Source organism: Staurois parvus, unplaced genomic scaffold (assembly GCF_062004578.1).
Source record: "Staurois parvus isolate SC_StPar_1 unplaced genomic scaffold, SC_StPar_1.0 ptg000172l, whole genome shotgun sequence".
Taxonomy (NCBI): domain Eukaryota; kingdom Metazoa; phylum Chordata; class Amphibia; order Anura; family Ranidae; genus Staurois; species Staurois parvus.
The window spans coordinates 11,232,759-11,260,372 of record NW_028317968.1 but is presented as its reverse complement, the minus strand read 5'-3'; the positions used below and the strand labels follow the sequence as shown (position 1 = coordinate 11,260,372).

The following is a 27,614-nucleotide window of genomic DNA, read 5'->3' as shown; positions in this document are numbered from 1 at the left end:
TTCTAAATCCCTACTTCACTCTAGCTGCCTTTTTGCCATTCTGGTGATGTTTTTCCACTTCATGAATTCTTGTCTGGAAGCAGTCCTTGCTGCAGCACTGAAGGGCATACATGTAATGATGTGTAAGCAGCATTCAGTGTAGTAGTACTGTGAGCCCAAGCAGGAGCCATAATGCACCCCAAGGGTATGTGTTTATGACAGTGTAGGCTCAAGGAGCTAAAGGACCCTGGCTACCATTCAATCTGAAAGTGGGTGTCAGTAAGCAACATAGGGCAGCAATATAGGGCAGCAATATAGGGTGGAGAAGGTGAGTGGTGGAAAAAAAAAAAAGGAAGGGGGCGGGAAGATTTAATAAAAAATGGGGTTCTAATTTCAAGTGAGATACAGGCATTACAGTAACATTTTTTTAATCAATCATCTCTAGATTGTTTATATATCTTTACTGTTAATGCCAATGTCGTTTTACAGGAAAAAATATTTTTGCGGTTGTATGGTTCGTGGATTGCCTTCCAGCTGTGCACGCCTACATTACATCTGGTCTCTGTTGAGACACACTAAGAAAGTGATAAATCTTTAAAAGTATGGCAAATGCAAAAATGTACAAAACAAAATAAATTGAGCCTGCATGATCGGTGCCCACATGAGCATGTTCTATGACAGCTTACATATCACAAGCCAAATAGCCATTGGTGTGGTTGTGTCTCACCCTCATCATTCTCCACATAAAGACGTAGTCCTGCATTATACTTGGCATTAAGCAACCAGTGATTACTAGCAGCTGTGACATCGAAAACCAACCAGCCTTCATCCCCGGCCTGTATGCTCTCATGGTCCAGTAAAGTTAATTCAGGCTGTCTAGAGAAGAGAGTGATAGACTTAAAATGATGGATATTATGGATCACTCTTCATTAAATGAAACAAACAAAGCCAATCTTAACCCCTTCACACCTAAGGGTAAAACAAATCTTAATGCCTTACAACATTTACAACATTGAAATGTGCAAGGTACATATCATCCCAACTACTTTGTACATCCAGGTGAATTACAGTGAAGGAAATAAGTATTCGATCCCCTGCTGATTTTGAATGTTTGCCCACTCACAAAGAAATGATCAGTCTAAAAATGGAATGGTAGGTGTATGTAACCCTGAGAGACAGAATAGCAACAAAAAATTCAAAAGAAATGCATGTCTAACAAATTATGCACTGATTTGCATGTTCATGAGGGAAATAAGTATTTGATCCCCTATCATTCAGCAGGGTTTCTGGCTACCAGGTGTCTTTTATACAGGTAACAAGCTGAGATTAGAAGCAGTCTCTTAAAGGGAGTGCTGCTAATCTCATTTTGTTACCTGTACAAAATACACCTGTCCACAGGAGCAATCAAACAATCAGATTCCAAACTCTCCACCATGGCAAAGACCAAAGAGCTGTCCAAGGATGTCAGGGACAAGACTGTAGACCTACACAAGGCTGGACTGGGCTACCAAACTATCACCAAGGAAATTGATGAGGTGACAACAGTTGGTGCAATCATTCACAAATGGAAGAAACACAAAACAACTGTCAGTCTCCCTAGGTCTGGTGCACCATGCAAGATCTCTCCTCGTGAAGTGTCAATGATCATGAGAACAGTGAGGAATCATCCCAGAACTACACGTGAGGATCTTGTCAATGATCTCCAGGCAGCTGGGACCACAGTCACCAAGAAAACAATTGGTAACACGCTACCCGACAAGGATTGAAATCCTGCAGTGCCCGCAAGGTCCCTCTGCTCAAGAAAGCACATGTCCAGGCCAGTCTGAAGTTTGCCACTGAACATCTGAATAATGCAGAGGAGGACTGGTTGAAAGTGTTGTGGTCAGATGAGACCAAATCGAGCTCTTTGGCATCAATTCAACTCACCGTGTTTGGAGGAGGAATGCTACCTATGACCCCAAGAACACCATCCCAACTGTCAAACATCGTGGTGGAAACATTCTGCTTTGGGGGTGTATTTCTGCTAACGGGAGAGGATAACTGCACCTCATTAAAGGGATGATGGACGGGGCAATGTACTGTCAAATCTTGGGTGAGAACCTTCTTCCCTCAACCAGAGCATTGAAAATGGGTCGTGGATGGGTGTTCCAGCATGACAATGACCCAAAACACACGGCCAAGGCAATAAAGGAGTGGCTCAAGAAGAAGCAACATTAAGGTCCTGGAGTGGTCTAGCCAGTCTCCAGACCTTAATCTGATTGAAAATCTGTGGAGGGAGCTAAAAGTTCGAGTTGCCAAATGTCAGTCACCAAACCTTAATGACTTAGAGAGGATCTGCCAAGAGGAGTGGGCCAAAATCCCTCCTGATATGTGTGCAAACCTGGTGGCCAACTACAGAAAACGTCTGACCTCTGTGATTGCCAACAAGGGATTTGCCACCAAGTACTAAGTCATGTTTTGTTACTGTTGTTACTTATTTCCCTCATGAACATGCAAATCAGTGCATAATTTGTTAGACATGCATTTCTTTTGAATTTTGTGTTGCTATTCTGTCTCTCAGTGTTACAATACACCTACCATTTGATTTTAAGACTGATCATTTCTTTGTGAGTGGGCAAATATTCAAAATCGGCAGGGGATCAAATATTTATTTCCTTCACTGTATACCTTGTTTTTTTCAGGACAAATTGGGCTTTCATTTGGTGGTAAATGGTAATGGATATCTCCTGATTTTTTTTATTATCAAAGGAAAACTGGCCCAAAATAGTACAAAAAATATAATTTTTTTAAATTTAGCTGTGTGTTTCTTGTTACTACCATAACCTACCACCAAAGAACAACCCAAAATACATTTTCCAGCTCTTGATGATCGCAGCGATAACATATATGTGTATGTTATTAGTTATTTGTACCCATAGTACAGCCCAGAAACAATAGTGCGCATTTTGATTTTTGGGGGGGGGGGTTTAACCTAAAACACACTGACACTAGCTGACACTGATACCAATTTAAAAAAAAAATCCTGACCTTTGACCCTGACCTTTTGACCCTTAACCCAAACACTTACCCTGGCACTGAACTACATCAAACCTTGATCTAAGTATTTTTTCTTTATTTTTTATTTTATTTTTGAATATTTTTTATTTATCTTTTTTTCTTTTTAACAAACATTTTTTTTCTCTATGCCAGGAGTCAGAGAGATACAATGTATCTCTCTCCTCCATTCATAGAGAAAAAAAACAAACAAGGGGTCAGATATACAGTGACTGATCACTGTGATAGACAATCAGAGGCTATCACAGTGATCATGTGACTTGGAATCGGGAGTCCCGGGTCCCGATCATTAGAACGGGACCCGGGGCTCTCAGTGACACCCCGGTCTTTGTGCTGACAGGTACGCAAATATGCGGCCCCAAGGAAAAAAGCCCAGTTCTGTGAGGCCGCATATTTGTGTGACGTCAGCATGAAGGGGTTAGAGTTCAGGTACAACCAAACATTTTTTGGAGCTTTGAATAGAGTAGGAGGGATTGGAACACCTGTCAGGTTTTCTAATATTGTTCACATCCCTATTCTCCCTCTCTATTTGTCCCGGTGATCTGCTCCAAAGCTTTACAGTTGTCACCAGAACAAAAGGTGCAGGTAAATCTTTCAACAGGGACACCTGTTCCAGTGGCAGCTGTCTGAAAGGAGACTTTCCCTCATGTTGCAGAGATTTTTTTTCTCCCTGTTGCCTCTGGGACTGGAAGTGAAGGAAAATATCCACAACAGGGCCCATAATAAACTGACAAGGCTTTTAGCCCTTTTCTGCTCTACCCAAAATAAAAAGTTTTTTAGACTATATACCTATCAGCCATATGTTATGACTACCCACCTTATAATGAGTAGGTCCCCTTTTGCAGCCTAAACCGCCCTGTCCCGTTAAGGCACAGATGTCACTAGACCTATGATGGTATGCTGTGCTATCTGGCACCAACTCCTTAGTGGCCAATCCTTTAGGCCCTGTAAGTTGTGAGGTGGGGCCTCCATGGACCAAACTTGTTTTTCCTGCACATCCCACAGATGCTCAATTGGATTGATATCTGAAGATTCTGGAGGCCAAACAACATCTCAGACTAATTGTTGGGTTCCTCAAACCATTCTTGAACCATTTTTGCAAGTGGCAGGGTGCATTATCCTGCTGAAAGAGGCCACTGTTATCAGAGAATACCATTTTCATGAAAGGGTGTAATTAGTCACCAACAATATGTAGGCAGGTGGTACATGTCAATTACCATCCACATGAATGGCAGAACCCAATGTTTCCCAGCAGAACATTGCCCAAAGCATTACACTGCCTCTTGTCTTCTTCCCACACTGCATCCTGTTGCCATCTCTTCCCCAAGTAAGTGACACACATGCAGCTGGCCATCCATATGAAGTAAAATAAAATGTGATTCACTAGAACAGCCAACCTTCTTCTGTTGGCTGTTGGCCAGTTCTGATGCTCTTGTGTAGGTGCTTTTGGCTGTGGTTACACGGGATCAGCATGGGCACCCTGACTGGCCTGTGGTCATGCAGCCTCATATACAACAGACTGTGATGCCCATTTTTTTTTTGTGCTTTCAACACATCAACTCCAGGGACAACATTTTTTACTGCCCCTAAACGCCCTGTTGAACACAGGTATCATGCAACCTCACTTGTTCCAAACAGTTTCTAAATTGACACATTTCTAAGAGGACACTATCACAGTTACGATCACTCATTTATAAATTGCATACCGATTTGAATGGTCTCGGTGAATCTCATAAACACTGATGTGAAGTGTTCTGTTGAAATGCCTTGAGAAGCTACGAGTCTTGAAAAGGCGAAACTCAGCCGCAGTCACAGTTTCTCCAGTAGGAACCTGTGTCATGTCAAACTTGAACTCTTTCCAGTATGGCTTCTGATGGAAGATATCTCTATCGTGTTCAACTGTAACAATAAAAAGTATATAGTATATGAATGTATAAATCAATCAGGATCAAATCTGTTCCCCAACTGCTGTCAATTTTTCTAATAGGTAGAGGCACAGCGGCATAAATCAGAAGCCTCTGCAAAAGACAACAATAATTCTCTTACCAGTGAGGTGGAGCAATGATCCTCAACTGTGGTCTTCAAGTACCCCTGTAGGACAAGTGTGTAGATTTCGTTTTGAGGAAACAGCTATGGTCATTTTTGGTCCAATCACACAATATAAAAGAAATCTCGAAAGCATTGCTTATTGGTTGTAAAGAATCTCTGCCACCTTGCACATTCGGTATCACAAAATACCAGGTCACTGATCTTAGTTCCCTAGCTTGAGCTCTTCTCACTCATCCTGCTATATTTGTAATAGAATATAGACAAGAAATCTGAAAGGAAGAGTAAGGACTCATTCACACATGTGCCTATTATTGTTGCCCTTATGAAAGGTGATCTGTAGCAGACCACTTTTCAGAGGACATTTGACAGGCAATGAGAAGAGGATATGTCACCTCTTTTATTCCCCAAAATGCCAATCCACTGCACGGTCCATTCACTTGAATGGGTCATGTTCGGCAGCAGTACCACCCACTGAATGATTTTGCTGCAGGATGTGTACAGCCCTGAATGGCTGCATTTCTGTGTTTTTTCCAGTGGGCGGTCAAAGGGAGGTAAAACCATGCCGTCTGCTTTTATGGCCTCTGGCCGCCAATATGAAGGAGACATCAGTCTCCCTTATAATGGCTTAAAGTGTTACTAAACCGACAACAGTAACATCAGTCTGTATATGCAGTAAAGCATGCTTGTTATACTGTTATACTCACTGTGGAACCTAAGGGGTTAATCCTCCACATTGTGTAAAAAGGCTGTTTGATCCAGACTTCTCTGATCCTCCCCTTCTTCTTTTGTCCCCAATCTATCTGCCATAGTACAGAACAGTCTGCACATGCTCAGTTTGGTGTGTATTGCTAGAGAGTTTTATTTTATTTTTTTGGGAAGGTACATGTGATCGGCACAGGGCCAATCATCGCTGTCCAGACAGAGGGTCAGCGGTCTTGCAACCTCATAGGATAGTCAGAGGAGAATGGAAATTCCTCCTACAAAATTAGCCAGTGCTCGGCCGGACACTGATAGAAGTCACAAGACTGCTGATGAGAAAAGGTATTTAGCAGTTTATATTTACTAAAATAATGGTATTTCCATGTTCTTTTGACTGTGGAAGACCGGATATATATTCATGACCAAAAATATTGGCACCCCCTGCATTTCTCACTTCACTCTGAAAATTGTTGCAATTACAAATGTTTAGGCATTCTCATGTTTATTTCTTTTGTTTGTATTGGTATTACAGTGGATGAGTTTAACCACTTGTCCTCCTGAGGATTTAGCCCCCTTCCTGACCAGGCCATTTTTTGTGATATGGCGCTGCGTTATTTTAACCGACAATTGCGCAGTCATGCAACACTGCACCCAAATGAAATTTACGTCCTTTTTTTCCCATAGAGCTTTTTTTGGTGGTATTTGATCACCTCTGTGTTTTTTATTTTTTGCACTATAAACAAAAAAAGACCAAAAATATTTTTAAAAAAACCAATATTTTTTACTTTTTGCTATTAAACATGTCCAGCAACAAAAAATTTAAAAAAATCGAATTTTGTAATAAATTTAGGCCAAAATGTATTCTGCTATGTCTTTGCTAAAAAAAATCCCAATATGTGTAAATTAATTGGTTTACGTGAAACAAATGGCGGTATATATACTGGAATTTTTTTTTACTAGTAATGGTGGCGATCAGCGACTTATAGTGGGACTGTGGCGGGAATTCTGACACTGGGGGGAACGGACTTCCTGCCCAGTGACACCAATACAGTGATCAATGCTAATAAAAAGCACTGACACTATACTAAAGGCACTGGGCAGGAAGGGGTTAACATGTGGAGCGATCAAAGGGTTAACTGTGTACCAGGGACGTCCCTAGGGTTGGTGTTACCCAGTGCAGGTGTCACCATCCTGCAGGGATTTTCGGCTTGAAACCTATATGGGGTTAACCGATCTCTCCACGAGCTCCACAAAAAGGTAAGTTTTAAAGCAAGCCAATGATCCCCACAAGATGGATCGGATCTGCGGATTGGGAAGCATAATGGATCGAACTCTGATCCATTATGCTCAATCTGCAGATCCGATCCATCCTGTGGGGATCGTCAGCTTGCTTTAAAACTTACCTTTTCGTGGAGCGGGTCCGGTGTCACCCCGGTGTGGCGCACACCCCCCGCACCTGCCAAGGGACGCCCCTGCTGTGTACTGTTTTAGTGTGTGCTGTGTGAGTGTGCTTCACTGTAAGCACACTGCTTTGTATGAGTCTGCTATGTAGAGCCATACAAAGCAGTGTGCAGGAGCTGACAGGGGAGAGATCTGTGTTGTTTGTACACAGGTCTCTCCCACGCCAGAGATACTCGGTGATCGTCGGGTGCTGGTGGGGAATCACCGTCCGGGATCTGGTGATTGACAGCCAAGGCCGCAAAAGGTGGCGTGAGTCGGGCCCCCGTATATATACGTGATTTTGTGCACACATGCCACCCTGTAGCAGTATTTCCCTTTTTGGGGGTTTTGCGTGGAATGTGTCAGATTTGGATTTTTGTTTCTCCACTTAGTTGTGTCATACCAATACAAATAAAATAAATAAACATGAGAATGCCTAAACATTTGTATTGTAGCAATTTTCTGGGCGAAGTGGTGCACTGACAGTAATGCAGGAGAGCCAATATTTTTGGCCATGACTGTAGTGAATGCAGGTTCATGGGTTTAGTAACACTTTAAGCAGGAATGCAGATCTGGGAATGTGTGTAATCAGGGGCGGACTGACAACTCATGGGGCCCCTGGGCAATAGGGGATCATGGGGCCCTTGTGTCCTTGCCCAAACTCAAAAAAGCCTATGAAAAAGGTACCAGGGGCATCTCATGGGGCCCCCTACTGACCCCGGGCCCTCAGGCAGTGCCCAAGTTTCCATATGGTCAGTCCGCCCCTGTGTGTAATCATATTAGTCTCCACATTTCAATGAAATTTGAATATTCCATTCAACATGGCAGAATAGACTTCTAAACTATTGTTTAAAATGGTCAAGCAATCTAGCTGCTTTATCATTTTAGAAACCCTAATATGTTTGCACTGAAAATGTGTACTCTTTATGATCTCTCCATTAAGAAGTTTGCATTTTTGCTCCTATATGTGGCCATTTTTCATTTTAGCACAGATGAACAAGTCTTAACCAATAACAAAATCTCAGTTCACTCAAGATCCTGGGAAACCTGAGGATCTCAAATCTCACGAGTATTAAAGTGATTATAAAGGTTGTAATTTTTTTTTTAAATAACAAACATGTTAGAATTACATGTTCTGTACAATGGTTTTGGAAACAGCAGCCCCAATCCTCTTCTTTTTGGGTCCCCTGTCTGCACCCTGGCAACTGCCCCCAATAGCAAGCCTCTTGTTCTGGGGCCACTCAAGCAGGCTTGCTCCTCAAAGCACCCTGCCCCCCTGCTCTCTCCTCATTGGCTAAATGGCTGTTATTGACAGCAGCAGGTGCTAATGGCTTCTGCTGCTGTGTGAGCCAAAGAGGAGTGAGGGACCTGGGAGAGCCGCAGCTCTCATACACATCTCTGGATCGAGATGGGGATCAGGTAAGTAAAAAGGGGAGCTGAACTCAGAAGGTTTTTTTACCTTAAAGCATAGAATGTATTAATGCAAAAAAACTTCTCCCTTTAGAGCCACTTTAACTCCTGCTCAGAGTAGTAGTGAATTCCCATGAGATTTTAGATTCTCTTTTTTTCCCTGGATCCTGTAAAAAAATGTAATGCTTTAAAACAATAATTGCAGCACCTCTACATGAGGCTCCCTCTATAACTGATCCAGTGTGCAAGAATTAACAATATAGGTTTAACTTCACCAAACATTCACACATTATTATTATTATTATACAGTATTTATAAAGCGCCAATAGTTCGCTCAGCGCTGTACATTACAAAGGGGGACAGAACATGTGACAGAACAATACCAATACAATGCAAAACATGAGGGGATTGAGGGCCCTGCTCTTTCGAGCTTACAATCTAGGAGGGACACACATCCAAGTGTCATAAGTTTGTGCAATCAATGAATTCAAGCCTGTGATATCTTCTTCATTCCAGTTAATAATTTCTGTGCTGTGCTCCCCATAAAATACTTCTGTCTTCACCAAGATTTTCAAATCAGACAGAAATTCATCATTTATACAGTATCACCCCCAGTTAGCCCCAGCAAGGGTCTCTCCTTAACAATTACATTCCCACTACAGATAGGTAACAGCTTTTCAGCCATGTATCACGCCGGTTCTCCACTCTTGCTTAAGCACACCACACACGTTACAATCTGATTGTGCAATCTCTATTGTCAACAATGTAGTGTAAGGGCTTGTCTGACTGGATAAAAATTGACAGGATATTTTAGGTGGGTCCTCACATTACGTAGTTTTGGTAAAAATATAATTGATTGTGCAAAAAAGTGTGCAGCCAAATTGTAATGTGTACGGTGAGCTTTATCCCATAGCTTATACACTTCAATAAAAGATACAAAATACAGAGAAAACAAGTGCAATTATCCAACCTACATTTGCAATGTGCAGTTTTCAGCTGCTGCCTTTTGAGAAAATCTGCTTGTATGGAGTGGTGCTCTGCTCCAACACAGCTCATAGGAAGCAGAGGCAGGCAAGAAATATAACAGAACATTCTTTGTATTGGAGACGTGAGCTTGTGTAGTGAATTTAGGGGCAGGAAACACGAACAGGATTTAGCCCAGCTTAACCTCCAAACTGAGGTGTGAGCTTTTCTCTTATATGTGTGTATATATATATATATATATATATACTCTGTATGCAAAACCCCAACCCCAACCCCCCCAAAAAAAAGCTGGGACGCTGAGTAAACAGCTACATCTACAAAAAAACAGAATGCAATGATTTGCAAATCTCTTAAAGAGATATTTCATTAACAATAGAAAATAGAAAACTTATCAAATGTTTTAACTGAGAAAATGTACCATTTTAAGAAAAAAGTAAGGTAATTTTGAAATTGATGGCAGCTACACATCTCAAAAATGTTAGGACAGGGCAACAAAGAGGTAAGTGGTACTAACAAGAAAGAGTCGGTTAATTAGCCACATGTCAGTAACATGATTGGATATCAGGGGCGGACTGACCATTTGGAAACTCGGGCACTGCCCGAGGACCTGGGGTCAGTAGGGGGCCCCATGAGATGCCCCTGGTACCTTTTTCATAGGCTTTTTTGAGTTTGGGCAAGGACACAGGGGCCCCATGATCCTCTTTGCCCGGGGGCCCCATGAGTTGTCAGTCCGCCCCTGTTGGATATACAAAGAAAAGAGCATCTTAAAGAGTGTCTTAGAAGTAAAGATAGATAGAGCTTCACCAATCTGTGACAAGATGCATCTAAAAATTGTCAAACAATTTCAGAAAAGAAAAAATGTTCCTCAATGTAAAATTTCAAATACTTTAAATATATCATCATCTACAGGACATAATATCATCAACAGATTCCAAGAATGTGAAGAAATCTCTGTGGGAAAGGGACAAGGCTGAAACGCAATACTGGAAGCCTATGCTCTTCAGGCCCTCAGATGGAACTGCATTAAAAACAGGCATGAATCTGTGATGGACATCACTACATGGGTTCAGGAACAGAAAATAGTAAAAAAATCAGTTCGCATTACCATCCGAAAATGCAAGCTAACACTCTATCATGCAAAGAAGAACCCTTATCTATACATGATCCAGAAACACTGCTGTCTTCTGTGGACCAAACCTCATTTAAAATGGTCTGTTGCAAATTGGAAAACTGTCTTGTGGTCAGGTGAATTTGACATTCTTTTTGGCAACTACATCCTCATGACTAGAGAGAAGAGAGACCTTCTGGCTTGTTATCAGCGCTCCAGAAAAAAATGCATTTTTTGAAGGTATGGGGGTGCATTAGTGTGTATGGAATGGGCAGCTTGCACAGTGGGGCCTGAGGAACCCAAGGGTATCTAAAGAGTCCCTCTCTGCCCTGGGCCCTCTGCTGAAATGATTAGGCCTAGGCCTGGCACAGGAGGGCTGGCTTTACCCCCGTTGTGTGTCCCTTGTGGTGGTGGCCACTGTCTTAGTTTAAATCCTCCATCATCTGCCACCCAGCCCAGCAACAGTAATCTTTCAGTGCTGCGGGGGTTATTACAGTCACTGGACCTGTCACAGGAACATATCAAGAGCACCAATTATAATTGTTCTTTCCATCCCCCCTCCTCCATTCATAGAAGCTTCCAACAATGAAAAGAGCTCTATGAATGAAAGATGCAAGGTCCACTTCTTTCACTCATATATCGCTTTTCATTCATGGAAGCTATAGTACAGCGGAGGGAGGCAGAAAGGATGGGAGTTTATTTAGGAGTGTGTATGACAGGTCCAGAGGCTGTTTTAACCCCCACAGCACAGGAATATTACCACTGCTGGGGTATGGGGTGGAGGGAAGTGGTCAGAAGTCAAAAGATTTTAACTAAGACACCTTGTAAAACAACCCTATCAGTTTAAAATAAACATTTGTTTGTGTGTATATATATATATATATATATATATATATATATATATACATAAAATCACATACTCTCTGTTCACAGCTGTATATGGAGCTCAGAGAGCTAGGGGAGGAGAAACAGCTGCACACTGATCTTCCCAGTGAATGGCTGTGTAGGGGGGCATGTAAGCACAAGTCTAATTATTGGAGGAGTGCAGGCTATGTTCCCAGCACAGCCAGAAAACTGACCATGCTGTGATCTCATGCCTAGTGTGATCAGGGGAGAAGAGCCTTTACAACCACTTTAAATTCATGTATACATGTACCCAGAAATGGAAGGGGGGAAACAGGAAGCTGATATTAAAGAAACGGCAAGTGTGTTGGATTGACCGTGTAAATACATTGCAAACCGGGGGTCTTAAAGCAGAATTTCACTCTCTCAATCAACATTGATTATTTTTAATTCTTATGCTGCTGGCATTAGTAAATAGATAGGAAAGTATGTCATATTTACTTGTTTTAAACTTTTTTTTTCTATATTTCTTTATTTAGTTCCTGGTTTCCATGCCTAGGCAAATGATGTTTTACATCCCAGGAGTCTTCAGGATTGGAGGAGGGGCTTTCTCAGCTAAGTACACCCTCCTACATGCATGCCTGAGCTAAGGACAGATGGATTTTAGGAAGTAATTGCTACATGAATTATCTGCTGTTACTCAAGATGACTATGGCCAGATATGCTAAGGGGGGTGGGAAATTATAGTAATTTCTCTGTAAAATAAAGCATTGAGACATGGCTGGATAGGTGAGTTTGCTTTGAATAGTAAAAATGAATTAAATAGCATTTTTGGTTCTTTTCTTTAGCTGGCGTTACTTAGTCTTGAGCCCCCAAGATGGAGAAGTTGTGGGAGGAGTAGAGGGCTGGATCCCCACTCTGGACAGGGAAGACTTGGAGGACTGCTTTGAGGACAGCTCTAAACTGGTTATCTCCTCTAGAGATAAATTGATTCAAAAAACTTTTTTTTACATAGGGTGAACTACACTCCTCAGAGATTGCCCAGAATTTATCCTCAGGTCTCCTAATTGCTTGTGTTGCAACTCAGCTGTTGGTACTTTTTTTCACATGTTCTGGAGTTGCCCTAAGGTGGCACAGTTCTGGACGTATGTATGTGACCATATTAACTTTTGTCTTCAACTGAAAAAAGTTGGTGCGACTGGGCATACAGGATGATGACCAAAGGCCTCATTACACTAAATTATTGGTTTCTTATCTATTATATTTTACAAAAAAAAGCAATACTCTGTAAATTAAATGCACCCTCCCCCCACCTTGGTGGCTTCATGGGAGAATTCAATTAATACTGTACTGCCTATGTATAAACTGACATATATTAATAGAAATTGCCCTCAGAAGTATGATAGAGCTTGACAGCCGTGGACAGCTCAGTAATGGTGTTTTTCTTCCCCACTTCGTGTCTTCACAAGGCTGCTGACTACCATATTCCAGTCTGGGTTTGTTAATTTTTCCTCCTTCTAATTTTTCACGGAATGCCTTTTTGTTTCTCCAATTTGCTCATTATTGGCTTTGTCATGCATTACTGTAACTGTACAGTGACTGTTTGTATCACCCTGCATTTGCTGTCACTGTGTCATGCTTATATTTTTGCTATACTACCATTCTGGTCATTTGAAAAAAATAGCATTTTTGGTTTGTGGTGCTCAAATGTTCAGTCATTGGCAGGTGGCTAATCTGGTTTCCCACCAGAGTGCTCTTTCCCCTGTCCACCCAGGGGGTACAGGTGTACTCATTCAGATCTTCTCCTGTACCATTGGTGGGTTGGTGACTGCTACCAGGCCTATCAGATGGGCCATTCCTTCCCTGCCATACAGGTGGTCCCCTCTCAGGGGAGCAGTGAGCTTTGTGCTTTCCTCCTTTCCAACTCCAGGCCTGCAGGTAGGCTCCGTCCCACTGGGCCTCCTCGAAGTTTTCTTCCTTCAGCCTCACATCTTCCTCTCTAATTTTCACCGGAACTTTCCTGCTACTGAGCAGGTGCCAATACTTTTAAGGGTGTAATCCAGCCCCTTGCCAAGCCTTCTGTTGGGGATTGGCTAGGGTCCCTCAAAAGTGCAACCAGCCACTCCTCAGATCCACCCACTTCCTCTAGGGCCTTCCTCCAAAGTCCTAGAGCAGTGGGAAATTCCAGAGGGGCAGGCCTGCAGAACCTCTCAGCCAGAGGCGTCCCTAGGATTGGTGTCACCCGGTGCGGTAACACTTGGTGACACCCCCTCCGACGATCCCCACAGAATTGTTATTATTATTATACAGTATTTATAAAGCGCCAACAGTTCGCTCAGCGCTGTACATTACAAAGGGAGACAGAACATGCGACAGTACGAAAACAATACAATGTGATACACGAGGGGTTTCGAGGGCTCTGCTCTTTCGAGCTTACAATCTAGGAGTGGATCGGATTTGCGGATTGAGCATAATGGATCGGACTCTGATACATTATACTCAATCCACAGATCCTATCCATCCTGCGGGGATCGTCGGCTTTCTTTACAACTTACCTTTTTGTTGAGCGGGTCCAGTGTCACCCTGTATAGGCAGCATGCCGATGAACCCCGCAGGATGGTTCGGATCTGCGGAATGGGGAGCATAGTCCGTGATTGGGGAGCATAGTCTGTAGTCCGATCCATTATGCTCCCCAATCCACAGATCCCATCTATCCTGCGGGGATCGCCGGCATGCAACCTATACGGGGTGCAGGGGCGGACTGATAATTCATTGGGCCCCCGGGCAATAGGAGATCATGGAGCCCCATGTGTCCCCACCTACACTCAAGCCACACCTACACAAAGCTCCACCTACATATTGCACTGCCCACATTACATGCATTTGTGGCAGCCATCCTCCACATTATTATTATTAATATACAGAATTTATATAGGGCCAACAGTTTGTGCAGCGCTTTACAAAATGAAGGTAGACATTACAGTTGCAATACAATTTGGTACAAGAGTATTGCATCCCAGCTGCACAGAAGGGCATATCAGCAAACTGCAGAAGCTGTTGCACCTTCATGTTCAGGAATGAGCCAATGCCCAATTCTTGTCTGCAGCTTAGGCTCACAGAGATTCCCCTTGCCATTGCTGGGAAGCCACCAAAGACATGACAGGTTCAAAGGTGGCGGCCATCTGATAAACTGTCAGGTGCCCATAGGCTTCCCAACCATGCCTCCAGGAATCTCTGTGAGCTTGATCATTTGGTTATTATAACTCTGCAGCATAGATGGGGCATTTAAATATCCACTGCAGCATAGCCTGCATGGAAGGTTCTGGCTTCCTTCTGTAGAAGCCAATGGGCACTTTCAGGTTTAAAGATGGACAACGTGCAGCAGCTATCTTTCTGATGCAACCAGGTGCGTTTTATGAAACCAGTGGGCCTGTGTACAAGATCAAAACTTGGGCCCTAATACTAGATTAAAAAAGTGTGGCACACGCAGCTGTCTTTACAATCATTTTAATTGCTTTGTTTGGGCATTCAGCTCCCACTCAGCTCCTTCTCGAAAGGGTTGCCAACTTCTCCACAACTTTTTTTTTTTTTACATGGAAACTTTACTGACAGAGTGCATGTTTTACTGAGATTCTGAATTATGACAGAATTTCCTATTAAATAATAAAGAGGTGAAGAGTGGGGTGGAGGGATAGAGACAGAAGAGGAGAGGGGGGGAGAGATAGGAATAGGAGGGAGGGAGGGAGAGAGAGAGGGATGGGGGAGATGGAAAAGTAGGAGAGAGATGGAGAAAGGGGAGGGGCGGAAGAAGGGGGGGGAGATAAAGTGGGAGGTGAGAGAGGGGTGAGTGAGAGAGAGAGTGGGGTTGAGGGGGTACGATGGAGAGGGGTTGAAAGAGAAAGAGGTGGTGAGAAAGAGAGAGGGGGTAAGATGGAGAGGGGGTGAAAGAGAAAGAGGGAGTGAGTGAGAGGGAGGGAGAGGGGTAAGGAAGAGAGAGGGGGGTGAGAGAGAGGAGGGGTGACAGGTGTGAGAGGGTGGATGGATGAGAAAGAGAGAAGGGGGATGATAGAGAGAGAGGGTTGAGAGAGAGAGGGAAGGTGAGAGAGAGGGGAGGCGAGAGAGAAGGGGGAAGAGAGAGAGAAGGGGGAAGAGAGATACAGGGGATGAGAGAGGGAAAGAGAGGAGAAAAAGAGGAGGATGAGAGAGAGGGGGGAAAGAGAGAGGGGGTGAGAGAGAGGGAGGTAAGTGAGAGGGGAGTAGGAGAGAGGGGGGTAAGAGAGAGAGAGGAGGAGGGAGGGGGGTAAGAGAGAGAGAAAGGGGTGAGAGAGAGGGTAAGGAGGGTGTAAGAGAGAGGGGAGTCAGAGAGAGTGGAGCAAGAGAAAAAGGAATGTTGAGGGTGAGAGAGAGGGGAGGTGAATGAGAGGGGGGTAAGAGAGAGGGAGGAAGAGAGAGGAATGGTGGGGGTGAGAGAGGGGAGGTGAAAGAGATGGGGGGTAAGAGAGAGGGAGGAAGAGAGAGAGGAGTGGAGGGGGTGAGAGAGAGGGGAGGTGAAAGAGAGGGGGGTAAGAGAGAGGGAGGAAGAGAGAGAGGAATGGTGGGGGTGAGAGAGGGGAGGTGAAAGAGAGGGGGGTAAGAGAGAGAGAGGAAGAGAGAGAGGAGGTGAGAGGGGGGGTGGGAGAGAGAGGGGCTGAGAGAGCCAAAGAGAGGGGGATGAGAAAGGCGAGAGAGAGATGGGGGCAAGAGAGAGGGGGGTGAGAAAAAGAGAGGGGAGTGAGACAGGAATGGTGTGGGTGAGAATGAGAGAAAGAGACGGGCAAGAGAGAAGGGGAAGCAAGAGAGAGAAGGGGGTGAAAGAGAGAGGGGTGAGAGACAGGGGAGGATGAGAGAGGGGGGGTGAAAGACAGAGTGAGGGGGGTGGGAGTGAGGGGAGGGCAAGAGAGAGATGGGCAGGAGAGAGAGAGAGGAGGGGTGTGGCGGGGTGAGAGAGAGGGACAGAGGTGAGAGAGAGAGGGGCGGGGTGAGGGGGATGTTCAGTATGCCTGCTACTCACAACTATTACCCCATGTTGCTCTCACCTAGACTCAGGCAGGATCTAGAGCTGCTGTGTTAAGTCTGCCGCCTTCATAGCCCCTTTCACAACAGGGCTGCAGAGCAAGAGCAGTGAGTGATCCTGGTGGCCGTGCTGCAGAGGAAGGGTGGGGCTTTCCCGGAGGGGGTGTTCCCTGTTCTACGTCTGATCACGGGCTCTCTGTGCTATCTGCTCTCGGCTGTCTCTGTTCTGTCCTCAGGTTAGGGGATCTGTGTGTGTGTGGGGACCTTCACGTCACTGATCTATGGGGACTTAAAGGAAGCTGCTGAGGAGAACACCCTGTACAGAGACAGCTATATAACTAATGCTCAGCATAGCAAGTAGAGGAGCAGTGACAGAGCCCCTCATGGGGCCCCCTACTGGCCCAGGCCCTCGGGCAGTGCCCGAGTGCCTGTATGGTTAGCCCGCCCCTGACATGATGACACCGGACCCGATCCACGAAAAAGTAAGTTGTAAAGAAAGCCGGCAATCCCCGCAGGTTGGATCGGATCTATCTTTGGGGGATCGTCTGCTTGCTTTACAACTTACCTTTTCGTGGAGCAGGTCCGGTGTCACCCTGTGCGGTCTGTGTCACCCGGTGTGGACCACATCCCCGCACCTGCCTCGGGATGCCACTGCTCTCAGTTACTGACCATGATTTGATCTTCTATTACACCCAGGCTGCTACTCAGCCTTCCTCACTACCAATTAAACACTAGCTCCCCTACATATGGAACACTGTTAATAATGTCTTTCTTAACACCTTCCCGCCCAGCCTATAGAAGACTGATGGCCGGGCGGGACACTCACCGTCGTGACTGGGCGTCATATGACGTCCTGTCAAAACGAGCCTCCCACGTGGCCGCGGGGCCGCGTAGCGGTGCGGTCTGTCACTGGCTGTTTCCACAGGACACAGCCGATGACATATCACTACACTGGCACATTACTAGAGTCATGTGACTGCTGTGACCAATCATGTCAATTGTATACAATGGATGGCTTTCTGTCATGCCATCCATTGTATACAATTATGTTAGCTGTGACTGGTCAAGGCAGTAACATGATACAAAGAGGGCCAATCTCAGCCAATCTGTATCATGTGATCAGCTTTGCCCAATCACAGCTAGTCACAACAAAAGACTGAATTAATCAGTTTCATTCAGTAGCAATGAATGCAAATATCAATGAAATACATTGGTATTAGCAATCACAATGTGTTAAAAAAAAAATCCTGATCACTTGCCCAGAGTAGTTCAATGTTACATTGTATTGCTTTGGTCACAGTGTGCTGAAAAATAAAATAGTAAAAAAAAAGAAAAAATGTACCGTAATTAAAAAATAGAAACATTTGAAAAAGAAAATACAAATTCAATTATTATTATTATTTTCACCAAATAAATGTAGCAGAATACATTTTGACCTTAATTTATGAAGAAATGTTATTGATTTGCAAAATTTTATAACAGAAACGAAGAAAAGTGCGTTTTTTTTCTATTTAGCAAAAAAAAAAAACTCAGTGGTTATTAAAAACCACCAAAAGAAAGCTCTATTTGTGCGGGAAAAAAATGATAAAAATTTCATATGGGTACAGTGTTGCATAACTGTGCAATTGTCCTTGAAAGTGCGACAGCACTGAAAGCTGAAAATTGGCCTGGGCAGGAAGGGGGTATAAGTGCCCGGTATTGAAGTGGTTAATAAATCTACAGAGTACAGCAACCATGGTCTTTTCCCTACTATACACAGCATAGTGCCTGTCTATATAACAAAAATGCTAGCCAAAAGAAGCTTTTTAACTGTTTGTGTCTTGCTGTTATTCTACTGTTTTTCAAAGTTTATGCAGTAATGTTGGTCTAAAAGGGGATTCTGTACAGTTTAAAAATAATTGCAATACAATTATTGGTTCTAAAATGTAATCACAAATGCATGACAAAAATAAAAATAGTACTGTCACTGTAAAATGACCCACAGACAAATAGAACCTCATACGGATGTGAAGAATATTTGTGGCTCTGGCTAGCATTGTTCAATGGGACAGTTGTACGATGACAGGATGGAAGTAATTATGTTGTACACTGCTTTTTAATCTTATGCGACAGACCATTCAATTGTAACATTTAGCAGTATATAAATAGAGCTTGTTCATTTCCAGGTTTTCCGTATGTACAATACGTGCTTTCTGCTGTATGTCCCAGCTTACAAATGTTTGCTTATAGGTAACATAGAGAGGCGGCTCTGCCATGTTCAGCTATGAAATGTGAATAGGACTAAACTGGGACAAATTATGTCAATTTGTGGAACCTAAACAGGAGCTCTAACTGTATGTAAAGCCCTGAGGGTATTTCCTCCCCTGTGAATAGGCTAATTAGTTTACTTTTAAGATCTCTTTATGTGGTTTTAATATATTCATCTTGCCAAATATTTACATATGGAGGAGCTAGCTGCAAATATAAGAAGGAAAAACGCAGAATGAAAATCGCCTTATTCAATAACAAACTCCCTTTCTTAAAGCAGACCTTCATTCATTACTTCTGGTTCCTCCACTCTTCCTTTTCCACAATTGGTTTTCCACATTTTTTGAATGGTTTCTGCAGACTGGCCCTTTCTGTTTTTTCGTCTAGTCAAGAATGACATACATGGACCTGTGTTACATGGATATCCCAGGAGACAAAGGGGGGCTATGTCATTCTTGCTTAAGCAAGAATGTAGGAAATAAGGGTAAATATATATATAAACCTGCGCTAATAAGAACCACAATAGATAATCAATAATCAAAAATGAGGTGTAAAACATATAGCAGCTGAACACAAAAACCCTGATACTAGGCAATCAACAATAAATACATAAAAGTGCAGCGCTTAAAAAGTTACAAATAATCATAAGAAAACAGTGAAAAATGTGTCAAAAAAATAGTCCATCCAAAAATAAAATAAAAGTCCCAGAGGCTGTGTGAAACAAAAGAAAACCAAAGACAGTTGTCCTCTCCCCAACCACTACTACAGAAGGCTTACCAGAAAGGCATGACCCCGTTAAGAGTGGTAAATTATGCTTTGTTAAACAATCCAGAAAGCTGGTCACTGGAATCCTCCTCCAGATCACCAAAACAGCAGATAAGGATCTTCCAAACAATGGACCGTAATTAGGGTAACTAAACCATTCAGGATAAAGCTTGGACTCGTAGTGAAAAACATGCAAAGAAAGAACGCTCCACATAGTGTAAAGCCATAATCACAACATGTATGTAAAGTAAGATTGCACTCACATGTAAGCAAACATCACTAGGCATTGATTGGCAAAAAAAATCCAAGTTTTCCAATTTCCAAAATGGCCGTCATTCATTCTCGCATGTGCAGTAGTGTGTGTGCGTGGCTCCACCCTACGCGTTTTATCACAGATAACGTCATCGGGGCACCTAGCCCAGAGGAGCCTTATAGTCCAGTTTTACTGATAGACACATGCACATTGCAGGATTCTGTGTGTGTGCAGGTGCATCTCATGTTCTTGGAACTCAACAGAGACCTGTTGCTCATCATGCGTATAGACCAGCCTTTCTCAACCAGGGTGCCCAGGCACCCTGGGGTGCCTTGAGGTGTTTTCAGGGGTACCTTAGCAAAATGTCTAAAAATTGCTCAAAACTTGTATACCAACCAGCGGGTGCAACAAGATTGCCTTTTTGTTACACAAAGCCACAGGTTTTTCATTGAGCACGATTACGACCTTCTTGCCACTGCTGTCCTGACAACCAATGACATCATCAGTTGATAAGGAGGATGTCAGTTGCCTGCACAGCATCCCAGTTTGACCCTCCCCCGCCCCTCTCCATCAGTGCTGGTGTCACATTAGCTCAGTGATGGAGAAAAAAATTAGGGAAAAGAGAAACATTGGACTACTATTCAGTGCCAGTGTGCGAAAGTGTATTTTCTTTGGAAGAATAAATCACCACTAATGTTGGGTGTCCTAAATGTGTGGATTTTTCTGCGTTATATAAAACTATTAGAAACGTTTTTCACATTTTAGAATGGGGTGTTCTTTTAAAATGATGGACAGTCTTGAGGCACCCCATTTTAGATTGGGGTGCCTCAAGACTGTCCATAATTGTAAAGGGTGCCTCAAGACTGTCCATAATTGTAAAGGGTGCCTCAAGACTGTCCATATTTGTAAAGGGTGCCTCAGGACTGCCCATAATTTTAAAGGGTGCCTTGACTTGAAAAGGTTGAGAAGCGCTGGCATAGACAGCACAGATACCAAGCTCCCAGATACCAGAGGTGTGAGCGTTTGTGCTGGAAACCTCTAGCTTGTGACAGATGTGCTGCAGGTCTCTGTTGTATCTCAAAACCTTCAGCATACCTGCGCAAGCATGGAGATATTTAAAGATGGTAGTGCATTAGAGGAGGAGAGACTGAAGTTTCCCTTTAACCCCTTTATGACTGGCCAACACATATGTACGGCAGGAAAAGGATGTACTTTGATGCTCACATGCAGCACATATGTGTATCTAGGTGACTGATATTTACATGCTAAGGACTGAGCTGTCAAAGGTCCATGCTTAACAATAGCCTGCAGGACCAGCTTCCAATCACGTGGCCACTGTGTTCTGTGATCCTTGCTGTTCCCAGGGCATTCAGAACTAGCTAAAGGGATGCTGGAGTAGATGGAAAGGGGTTAAAGCAGTAGCTGGTGGGTTATGCCATAATGTACTAGTAAGCACATTAAGCAGACTTACCTCTCAAAGAAGACAGCAGTGCTGTAATCGATCTGGCTGGCCCAGAGCACTTCCATCTTCACCTGGTCTCTTTTCCGGGTTCCGTGCCTTTGGCCGCTTGAGTGGCCAGGCGGCAAAAATGTCTCTCCCACACATGCACATGGGAGTCACGTTGCTGCGGCACAGATCACTATGCTGCACATGCGTGGCTCAGTGTACATGATGGCTGACAGGCAAGAAGATTTTATGACAGAGGAGATTGATAGGGTCTCTTCTGTAACAAATGTCCTGTCTGCCTGCAATTTCTCAAAGAATCACTTTACTATCACTTTATGTACTAAGAGTGAAAGACTGAAAGTGTTACTAAACCCACAACAGTCTGTATACAACAAAACCAGTAACAAAACAAAATAACAAACAAAACAAAATCAGTCTGTATATGCAGTAAAATATGCTTGGTATACTCACTGTGGAACCTAAGAGGTTAATCCTCTGCATTGTGTAAAAAGGCTTTTTGATCCTGACTTCTTTGATAATCCCCATCTTCCAGTGCCCCTTCTTATCTCCTGATAAGACATATCATGTGGAGTCACTATGCACATGCTCAGTTTGGTGTGTATTGCTAGAGAGGTTTGTTTTCTTCTTGGGAGGGTGCATGTAATCAGCACAGGGCCAATCAGCACTGTCCAGAAAGAGGTAAATCGTTCTGCATCCTCCTAGAGCAGAAAGTAAACTCCTCCTACAAGCTTTAACCAGTACTCTGATGAACACTGATAGAAGTCAGAAGACTGATCTAACTGATGATGATAAAAGGTATTTATCAGTTTATTTAGTTTAGTAATACTTTAAAGAACTACAGCCAAAAATGTTATTTTTAAAAAAATTTATTTTTTAAAAATGTTTAATTTTAAAAACTTTTATGTTTAGTTTTAGACAGAGTATGTGTGGTTCCTAACTTCTGCTAGGTTTTCATTGTTGTCTGTTTCCCCTTTGGGAAAATAATCCCTTTACTTCCTGTTCCAGAGACAGAACAGCAACTGAGTCGAAATTTCCCCCGAAGTAATGGAAAATCGCATCTTTGATGTCTGTCTCTAGTTGTCCTCATTAGTAGATCTGCCCTCTTTCACTGGAGAAATCTACTATTTATGAAATGTTCACCTAATTTTTTTGTCCCAGTAACAATGGTCCACATTAACAAATGAATGAGTATCTTCCCAAAAGGAATGCCTACAGCAATGAAAAACTGATGAGCAGATGTTATAACCCTTCCTCACCTATCCATAAAGGAAGCCAATTTTGGTTGATGTTCTACAATAAGTGTTTTAACTCCGAACAACCACCAACAATTGATTTGAGTATATGGCAGAACCAGTAACATCTCATATAACATTGCATTAGTCTGGAGTGATGATTCCTGCAATACCTTGTAGTTGAGTGGGATTATGTAGGTTTTGCAGCCTCTACAAGACTTACACCATCAGTTCTTACTCTAATAATGTGTTCATATCTTAGCATAGTGGTGCATTACTGATAGGTACATATAAGAACCTACCAGCAACTCATTTCAGATCTTTGCAGTTACATGAAGTGCGCTGTGACTATGCACCAGCTTGGGTGTGCTTTTCAAAGAAAGGCTGGCACCACACCAACTCTGAACACCCCTAGTCTTTTTCATCCATGGTTTTCAGTGCTCAGTTACTTTTTCTTTGTTCCTCAGTCTACATGACCCTGAATCTTGTAAGGCAGAATGCTAATAATATAAAATAATAGCAATTTCATCCATTTTTCCTACACCTGTAATACAGGTTTTCTTTATTCCAATGGAACGAAGAATGTATTTACAATACTTTGGGGTGTCTAGTTGTCTATTATTTTCTGTAATGTTTCATATTGCTTTTTCAATGTCATGCCCTTGTTGAAGCAGAGCAGGGTAGAAGTGGCGTGTTAGTAAGAAATCACGTTGGCAAAAGCCACTACTTTGAGAGAGACGTTATGAGTCATATAGCCCAAGGACATGCATTTTGTAGCAGCTTTAACCACAAAGGTTAGGTAGTGGTTTTAATCTCTGCTCGAGCTTCTGGTCAGCACCACCTTAATAGTATTTGTATTCTAAGACTATGTTTTGTATGCCTTGGGTATATGGCTGAACATAGATGAACCAGAATAGATGGATGCTAATCAGTGGTGGTCCATCAGAGCCAGCAAGGCCTTCTTTGCTGGCCTACACCATCAGAATCACTGATTTATGCTTTAATATATTTTTCCATGTGTTGTTCCTAATATTATCTATTCTCTTCATGTCATAGCTTTTCTCTTGGTTTTGCTGCTTCCAGTAGTGTATGTTTATGTTACAGCTTTTATCCAATTATATTTCAGCCATCACGTGTTGCCAGTGTTAACCGTTTCCCGACCACCCTATAGCAGATATACTGCTACAGGGCGGCACGGGTGCGCAAAATCACGTATACAGTCATGGCCGAAATTGTTGGCACCCTTGATATTTCTCCAGGAAATCATGTATTTCTCACGAAACGTATTGCATTAACACATGTTTTGCTATACACATGTTTATTCCCTTTGTGTGTATTGGGACAAAACAAAAAAAGGGAGGAAAGAAAGCAAATTCGACATAATGTCACACAAACCTCCAAAAATGGGCTGGACAAAAGTATTGGCACCCTTTCACAACTGCGGATAAATAAGAATGTTACAAGCATGTGATGCTCCTGTAAACTCACCTGGGGCAAGTAACAGGTGTGGGCAATATAGAAATCACACCTGAAAGCAGATAAAAAGGAGAGACGTTCACTTAACCTTTGCATTGTGTGTCTGTCTGTGCCACACTAAGCATGGACAACAGAAAGAGGAGACGAGAACTGTCTGAGGACCTGAGAACCAAAATTGTGGCAAAATATCAACAATCTCAAGGTTACAAGTCCATCTCCAGAGAACTAGATTTGCCTTTGTCCACAGTGCGCAACATTATCAAGAAGTTTGCAACCCATGGCACTGTAGCTAATCTCCCTGGTCGTGGACGGATGAGGAAAATTGATGAAAGATTGCAACGCAGAATAGTCCGGATGGTGGATAAGCAGCCCCAAACATGTTCCAAAGACATTCAAGCTGTCCTGCAGGCTCAGGGAGCATCAGTGTCAGCGCGAACTATCCGTCGACATTTAAATGAAATGAAACGCTATGGCAGGAGACCCAGGAGGACCCCACTGCTGACACAGAGACATAAAAAAGCAAGACTACAGTTTGCCAAAATGTACTTGAGTAAGCCAAAAGCCTTCTGGGAAAACGTCTTGTGGACAGATGAGACCAAGATAGAGCTTTTCGGTAAAGCACATCATTCTACTGTTTACCGAAAACGGAATGAGGCCTACAAAGAACAAAACACAGTACCTACGGTAAAATATGGTGGAGGTTCAATGATGTTTTGGGGTTGTTTTGCTGCCTCTGGCACTGGGTGCCTTGACTGTGTGCAAGGCATCATGAAATCTGAGGATTACCAAAGGATTTTGGGTCGCACTGTAGGGCCCAGTGTCAGAAAGCTGGGTTTGCGTCCAAGATCCTGGGTCTTCCAGCAGGACAATGACCCCAAACATACGTCAAAAAGCACTCAGAAATGGATGGCAAAGAAGCGCTGGAGAGTTCTGAAGTGGCCAGCAATGAGCCCAGATCTAAATCCCATTGAACACCTGTGGAGAGATCTTAAAATTGCTGTTGGGAAAAGGTGTCCTTCCAATAAGAGAGACCTGGAGCTGTTTGCAAAGGAAGAGTGGTCCAAAATTCCGGGTGAGAGGTGTCAGAAGCTTATTGATGGTTATAGGAAGCGACTGATTTCAGTTATGTTTTCCAAAGGGTGTGCAACCAAATATTAAGTTAAGGGTGCCAATACTTTTGTCCAGCCCATTTTTGGGGTTTTGTGTGACATTATGTCATATTTGCTTTTCTGCCTCTGTTTTATATTTGTTCCAATACATACAAAGGGAATAAACATGTGTATAGCAAAACATGTGTTAATGCAATACCTTTTTTGTGTGAAATACTTGATTTTCAGGAAAAATATCAAGGGTGCCAACAATTTCGGCCATGACTGTATATACAGTACGTGATTTCACATTTCTGGGTATGGGGTGCGTGGCCTTACCCGTGCCACCATTAACGCCCTACCCGCACTGCCATTCGCGGCTGCAGCTATTAATCACCGTGTCCTCGCCAGCGTCCAGTGATTGCCGACCATCTCTGACGGGGAGGAGAACTGTATGTAAACAATACAGTTCTCCTCCCTGTCTTCTCATGCACACTGTTTTAGATGTTTGTGCATAGCACAGCCATGCAGAGCAGTGTGATTACAGTGTAAAGCACACACACAGATACAAGTAAAACAGCACACAGTTAACCCTTTGATCGTCCCTCATGTTAACCCCTTCCTGCCCAGTGCCCTTAGTACAGTGTCAGTTCTTTTTTTTAGCCCTGATCACTGTATTGGTGTCACTGGGGATGTCAGTGACACCAAGTAAGTTCCCCTCAGTGTCAGAATGCCCACTGCAGTCCCCCTATAAGTCGCTGATCGCTGCCATTACTAGTAGAAAAAAAAAACAATTCCAGTATCTATACCGCCATTTGTAAACGCTATAACTTTCACGTAAACCAATTAATTTACACGTTTTGGCATTTTTTTTAGCAAAGACATGTAGCAGAATACATTTTGGCATAAATTTATGACTAAATTTGATTTTTTTAATTTTTTACTGGTCCTGTTTAATAGCAAAAAGTAAAAAAAAATTTTCTTTATTTCTCAAAATTGGCAGCCTTTTTTTTTTATAGCGCAAAAAATAACACACAGGCAATCAAATACCACCAAAATAAAGCTCAATTCGTGGGAAATATCATTTGGGTACAACATTGCATGACCACGCAATTGTCAGTTAAAATAAGGCAAATATATATAAAATAACGCAAAAAATGGCCTGATCAGGAAGAGGGGTAAATCCTCTGGAGGGCAAGTGGTTAAAGAAATCTGCCTTGAGGCCTTCAGAATCAACAGTGCAGGCACCTGTAGCTTACAGTAAATGGCAATAAAACTATAGCTTTAATCAATCAGATTTTTAGTTGGCGACCCCTTGGCTATCTAGAAGGTATCCCCTAGATAGGTGTCTAGGAGGTGCCCCCAGCCCTAAAGTTAATAAAAACTTATGCCAGAAATAGGACTGGACTGACTCAACTTTCAGCATTAGCCTCCATGGCAATAGAAAAGAACTTATTTTATTGTTGGCATTGAAACACACAGATAATTTGTACAACAGAGTAATTGACCTCTTCTTGAGGAAAGAAAGGAGGATAGATTTTCTGTACAGATAGTCCGTAGTTTTGGTGAGTATAATGCATTTTATTTACATTTTCTATACAGTCAATCCTGGCTAATCCAGGCCCCGCTTTTTCTCCATTTTTTTGTGCTGAATCTTTAAGGTTACAGCCACAAATTGCTGGAATAATTCAGGTAAGACATCACTGAAGGCCTAGGTCTGAAATATATGGCCCTCCACTGGTGCTAGTAGAGGAAGTGGGACAATGCTGCTCATACACAGCAACTTTCTAGTTATGTTTGAAAGCAAAGATAATCAAATGGACCGAAGCAGAGCCAGTAATTTATATATTAAAGCTGAAGTTTAGGTATGGTGCTCCTTACATAGTAGCACAGCTTGGTGCAATGTAAATATGAATGTCCCATAGCTGTGGGATCCTTGTGGAAGCTGGAAATCACTCTAAGGCTCTGCTACTACAATGATCTCCACTAGCTTCCTGGTGCAATGTAATACCTAAACAAAAAACAATTTCTCCTATGCTCCGGGACCCAGGCCGGTGGTGAGTAGATGGAAAACACTCCAGAGAGGCAACCACCGGAGTATCCAAAGTCGTGCAGCTCCAAACCAAGGCTGGGGAAGCCCGAACAAACTGTGAAGTGAAACAACAAGAAGCGCACCAACCTTGTGCATTACCTCAGTAACCAAAATTTATTTAATGAAGGAATGGTACTCACAAACAGCGGATAAAAACAGGCATGTAAGTCCACCAAGGGACTTCAAACGCAAGAGACCAGCGCGAATCCCATCATGGGTGTAGGTACTCAGTCCAGCTGATGCGTTTTGAAGGTCAAGCCTTCCTCAGAGCTCTGTTTGTGAGTACCATTCCTTCATTAAATAAATTTTGGTTACTGAGGTAATGCACAAGGTTGGTGCGCTCCTTGTTGTTTCACTTCACGCAATGTAGTACCT

General features: G+C 43.0%; 1 protein-coding gene across 1 annotated transcript in view; it reads right to left on the bottom strand.

Annotated features, from left to right (window-relative positions):
* Positions 1-27,614, bottom strand: part of LOC149462646 (bone morphogenetic protein 8B-like) — an 87,165-nt gene that overhangs the window by 38,736 nt on the left and 20,815 nt on the right. Inside the window, exons 2-3 of the mRNA XM_089676672.1 lie at positions 4,740-4,932; positions 707-855 (exon numbers count right to left, since the gene is read on the bottom strand). Of these exons, the coding sequence (XP_089532798.1) occupies positions 707-855; positions 4,740-4,932 (342 nt within the window). The remainder of the gene's footprint in view (positions 1-706; positions 856-4,739; positions 4,933-27,614) is intronic.